At 42.9% G+C, this 4,479-nt stretch overlaps 1 protein-coding gene across 1 annotated transcript; it reads right to left on the reverse strand.

Moving 5' to 3' along the window:
- Positions 1–2,215: 2,215 nt before the first annotated feature.
- LOC110694778 lies at positions 2,216–4,052 on the reverse strand. Its single transcript, XM_021871949.1, has 4 exons — positions 3,631–4,052; positions 3,403–3,543; positions 3,076–3,272; positions 2,216–2,913 (listed from the first exon to the last, which is right to left on the reverse strand). The coding sequence occupies exons 1-4, from the start codon at positions 4,050–4,052 to the stop codon at positions 2,216–2,218; spliced, it is 1,458 nt and encodes a 485-aa protein (XP_021727641.1).
- Between the last annotated feature and the right edge of the window lie 427 nt (positions 4,053–4,479).

Raw genomic sequence — 4,479 nt, forward strand, 5'->3', positions numbered from 1 at the left:
ACTTACCACAGCGTAGTAGGGTCCAAACACGGGAGCTGTGACTCATCCTGTGGCTCGTCCTTCGACTCATCCCGTGGCCCATCTTCTGTAGGAGTGGATGGGCCCGTTTGATCCTCACCCAAATCGGTGACCTCCGTTTCGAACATCTCCTCATCCTGGTCGTCGATGAACAGGGCGCGGGCTGTCAGTTTCTCTTTCCCCTTTACTTTCTTTGACGATTGCCCACTTTTTCCACCCGCCATGACTACCTGAATCAGATGTTAGTAAAATGACAAGATATTATAAATAAGGAGTGCAGTGCAACGTAATATGGCTTTTATACAAACACTAAAAAGTTTTACATAAGCCTCATTAATATTTTGATTTTACAATAAGAAGCATACTTTTAAAGGAGATTAACATATTCTCCTATTCAGTACTCTCATTACTACTTTCACTACTAGAGTCATCACTACTATCATCTAATACTACATCGATTTCATCATCATCGTCACTATCACTAGAGCCGATACTAGATTCATCATCTTCATCGCTTGATGAGATCACAAAGCCTTCATCATCATCATCCATGGCGTAGTCTGGAATGTCACTTGGCGGGCAAAGCGTTGCATGTAATGTTGGGGATGGTGATTGCAAAAACTCTAAGTCCACCGGAGCATCAACCACTGACCTTGCATGTGTTTTAAACACAAACCACCATTGAACTCGGTCCCGTTTTAGGCTAGGGTATGATGCGTAGTACACTTGAGCCACTTGGTAAGCTAAAACAAATGGATCATATTTGGGGTATTTCTTAGTATGATTTACTTCGATTAGCTTGTATTGTTCGTGTATGTTCATTCCCCTACCACAATCCATCCAATTGCACTTAAACAAAATTGTCTTGTACTGTCTCTTGGGTCCCGTGTAGACAAGTTCAATTATGTCGTCTAAGATGCCGAAGTACTCTCCGCCATTCTCACTTGATACACACACACCCTAATTCATGGTGGATTTGTGCTTTCCATGGGCATGTGTATGGAAATTAAATCTACCTACAAAAATCTGGCCCCAAGTACGAACTCGCCTGAAGGGACGCATGCACAACGCTCGCAGGACATCCGAATTTGGCTTCTCTTCGACCACCTATAAAGTGGTTGAATATCAACATCAAGGTTCCTGAATTCAATGAATTGAAATGTAACATGTAAAATTCATTATTATTTCACGGTTACACCGCGTATATCACCTTGTGATGAAACCAATCAGAGAATTCAGTTTCGAAATTCTCCATGACATCTTCTCTACGCAGGAAAGGTCGAGTACTTAGAATGTAGTCCTCAAACTTCCTACGAGGCCAAACACACATTGTAAATCTACAAAGTCATCATTGTAAATGATCGTAAATACGAATACACTGAATACCTGGGCCTAATATACCTTTCGTATTCGCCAAGAATGCCGGTGTTTCGTAACACGAACAAATGTGCACACTCGAGTTCTTTGTCATCTAAGAACCGAGTTCTACCCTCATTTGACACACGACCACTGTCCTCTTTGAACAACTTTGGTATTTCAGCGTCGTCCGATGTGGACTCAACGTCGGCGTTCACATTTCGACCAAGATCTCGAGTTTTAGTGTCAACTGTCGACTGAAAGTAATTGGAGCAGAAGTTTGCTATCTCTTCAGTGAGATAAGCATTGCATATGGACCCTTCAACTCGAGCCTTGTTCCCAATTTTCCGTTTCAAATGATTGAGGAACCTGCAATTACAGTTGTTATGTAACTGTATGAACAATTGATTAGGATGTAAAATAAAGGATGTGAAATAAGGGTATTTGATTTACCTTTCGAAGGGATACATCCACCTGTATTGTACAGGACCACATAACTTCCCCTCGTACGGCAAATGTGTAGGCAAATGCTGCATGGAGTTAAAGAATGCAGGAGGGAAGATCTTCTCAAGCTTGCAGAGGATCTCAGGTATGTTTTCTCCAATCGCTCCATGTCACTAACTGATGTTGTATAGCAACACAAGTCGCGGAAGAATTGGCTAATCTCTGTAATTGCATTCCAAATATGGACAGGGAGCAATTCCCTCAAAGCTGTGGGCAACATCCTCTCCATGAACACGTGACAATCATGGCTTTTCATTCCATAGAGCTTACACGCTTGCAAATCTACGCATCTGCTCAAATTAGAGGCGTAACCATCAGGGAACCGCAGCTGTTTAACCTACTCACACAAAACTTTTCTCTGAGCCTTGTCAAGAGCGAATGGAGCCTTTGGCATTACCTCTTTTCCTCTATCATCCTCTTGAAGATGAAGCTGGGGACGTTTACAATATTTAGCAATGTCATTCCGAGCTGAAGGCGTGTCACACGTAAGCTTTTTCACATCCATTACAATGTGAATTAACAGATCAAAGAAGTTCTTCCCGATGTGCATGACATCTAAGTTGTGATAAATGAGGAGATGCTTCCAATATGGGAGCTCCCACAAGGTGCTTTGCTTAAACCACCCCTTCTTTTCATTTTTCAGCCTTTTAATTGAATCGGGTCCATCTGTAGCCTTCGGAAGGTCCTTAACACATTCCCACAGCTCCTCTCCTGACATGATGTGTGGAGGGGCTCCTTTCTCTACTTTGTTTTTACAGAATGCTGTTTTACTGTTCCGAAAAGGGTGATCTGTCGGCAGGAATTGCCGGTGGCAATCAAACCAAGAAACTTTACCCCCATGTTCAAGCCAAAATGCTTTGGTCTTCTCCATGCAATGTGGACAAGCTTTCTTACCAGCCGTGGCCCAACCAGACAACATGCCATAAGCCGGGAAGACACTAACGGTCCATAGGATGGCTGCTCGAAGATTGAAATTCTGTTTCTTCGAAATATCATAAGTAGCCGCGCCGACTTCCCACAACAGTTTCAACTCCTCTATCAACGGTTGCATGTAAACATCCAAGTTGCCCTTAGGGTTTTTAGGACCAGGAACGAGCAACGAAAGGAACATGAATTGTCTTTTCATGCACATTAAGGGAGGCAAGTTATAAGGGGTCAAAATGACAGGCCAACAAGAATATTGACCCCCAAACTTACCATGAGGAGCAAAACCATCTGTACACAAGCCAAGTCTCACATTACGAGGCTCAGAAGCAAACTCTGGAAACCAACAATCGAGGTGCTTCCAAGCTGCGCTGTCACTAGGGTGTGCCATTGTGCCTTGAACTCTAGGATTTTTCGAATTCCATGTCATTTCCTCCGAAATGTTCTTCGTTGCAAACAGTCTTTGCAACCTGGTTGTGATCGAGAAATAAAATAGAACATTCAAAGGCACTAGGCTACCTTTGGAAGTCTGCTTGTATCGGTCGCTGCCACACACCTTGCATTCAGACAACTGAGCATCATCCTTCCAAAACAACATACACCCTTTCGGGCACGCATGAATCTTTTTGATGGGACAGTTCCAACCCCTTCACAATCTTCTTCACCTCGTAGAAAGTGTCGGCCATATGATTGTTGTTCGGAATCGCCTCACTTAGCAAAGAAGCAAACCCATCAACACATCTGTGAGGCAAATTATACTCACATTTGAGACTAGTGATTCTAGCGGCCATCTCTAACACAGACAAAGAACTCCCTTCGTATAATGGCCTTTCAGAAGCCTTCAACAAATCCAGAAAATGCTTAGCAGTTGCATTAGGCTCCTTCTCTGATGAAACACTAGCCTCCTCGGAATGCCCCTGATCTTGACTATGACCAAAAGCATCCAAAACCATGTCATGATATTCATTGGACCGCCATTCGGGAACTCCCGGATACCCCTCCCCTTGACACATCCACACATAGTAGTTAGGTACAAAACCCTTGTCATACAGATGAATTTTAACCGTATCCGCATTCCAAAGGCGTTTGTTCTTACATTTAACACATGGACACCTAACCTCATTCGGATTACTTCTCTCGGGATGATCTCTGACGTACTGAATGAATTCATCAACTCCTTTCACGAAATCTGGGTTAATACTTTGCCCAATCGTCCTTTTATACATCCAGCTATGTTCTCTTCGTTTCATGATTACAACTTCTACACAGCTCACGCATATGTACAATCACATTAGTCATGAACGGTATTTCGCAGTCATTATCCACCACAGCGTTATGGAAATGCAAATGAGATTTGAAAATCTTCCAAAGGGTCCTTATCACTCCAACCTAACCCATCCTTTTACGATTATTCTCACTAGTGAATGTAACCAAGGTTTTCAATTCTATGGAAAATCCACCAGCATTTCCCTACAGTTCTCCAAGTACACGATGTAGGCGATTATACACACCTACATATGTACCCAGAGAACACGGTAGAGAAGTGCATGAAAAGGCAGGATTTTCCCTAGAATAAAAAACAAGGCTTACATTCACCACCTAAATGAGAATAAGCGTACAAGGACAGTCCCAACCGGGGACTATTCAAGACATACTCCTAATGTGTATGCCTTGAAC

The sequence above is a fragment of the Chenopodium quinoa genome, unplaced genomic scaffold, assembly GCF_001683475.1.
Source record: "Chenopodium quinoa cultivar QQ74 unplaced genomic scaffold, ASM168347v1, whole genome shotgun sequence".
Lineage (NCBI taxonomy): Eukaryota > Viridiplantae > Streptophyta > Magnoliopsida > Caryophyllales > Amaranthaceae > Chenopodium > Chenopodium quinoa.

Coding starts and splice junctions, on each gene's coding strand:
- LOC110694778 (XM_021871949.1), bottom strand. CDS start 4,052: ATGAAACGAAGAGAACATAGCTGGATGTATAAAAGGACGATTGGGCAA. Junction 3,273..3,402: donor TCATGCGTGCCCGAAAGGGT/GTATGTTGTTTT, acceptor GATCACAACCAG/GTTGCAAAGACTGTTTGCAA. Junction 2,914..3,075: donor AGATGGTTTTGCTCCTCATG/GTAAGTTTGGGG, acceptor AACCGTTGATAG/AGGAGTTGAAACTGTTGTGG.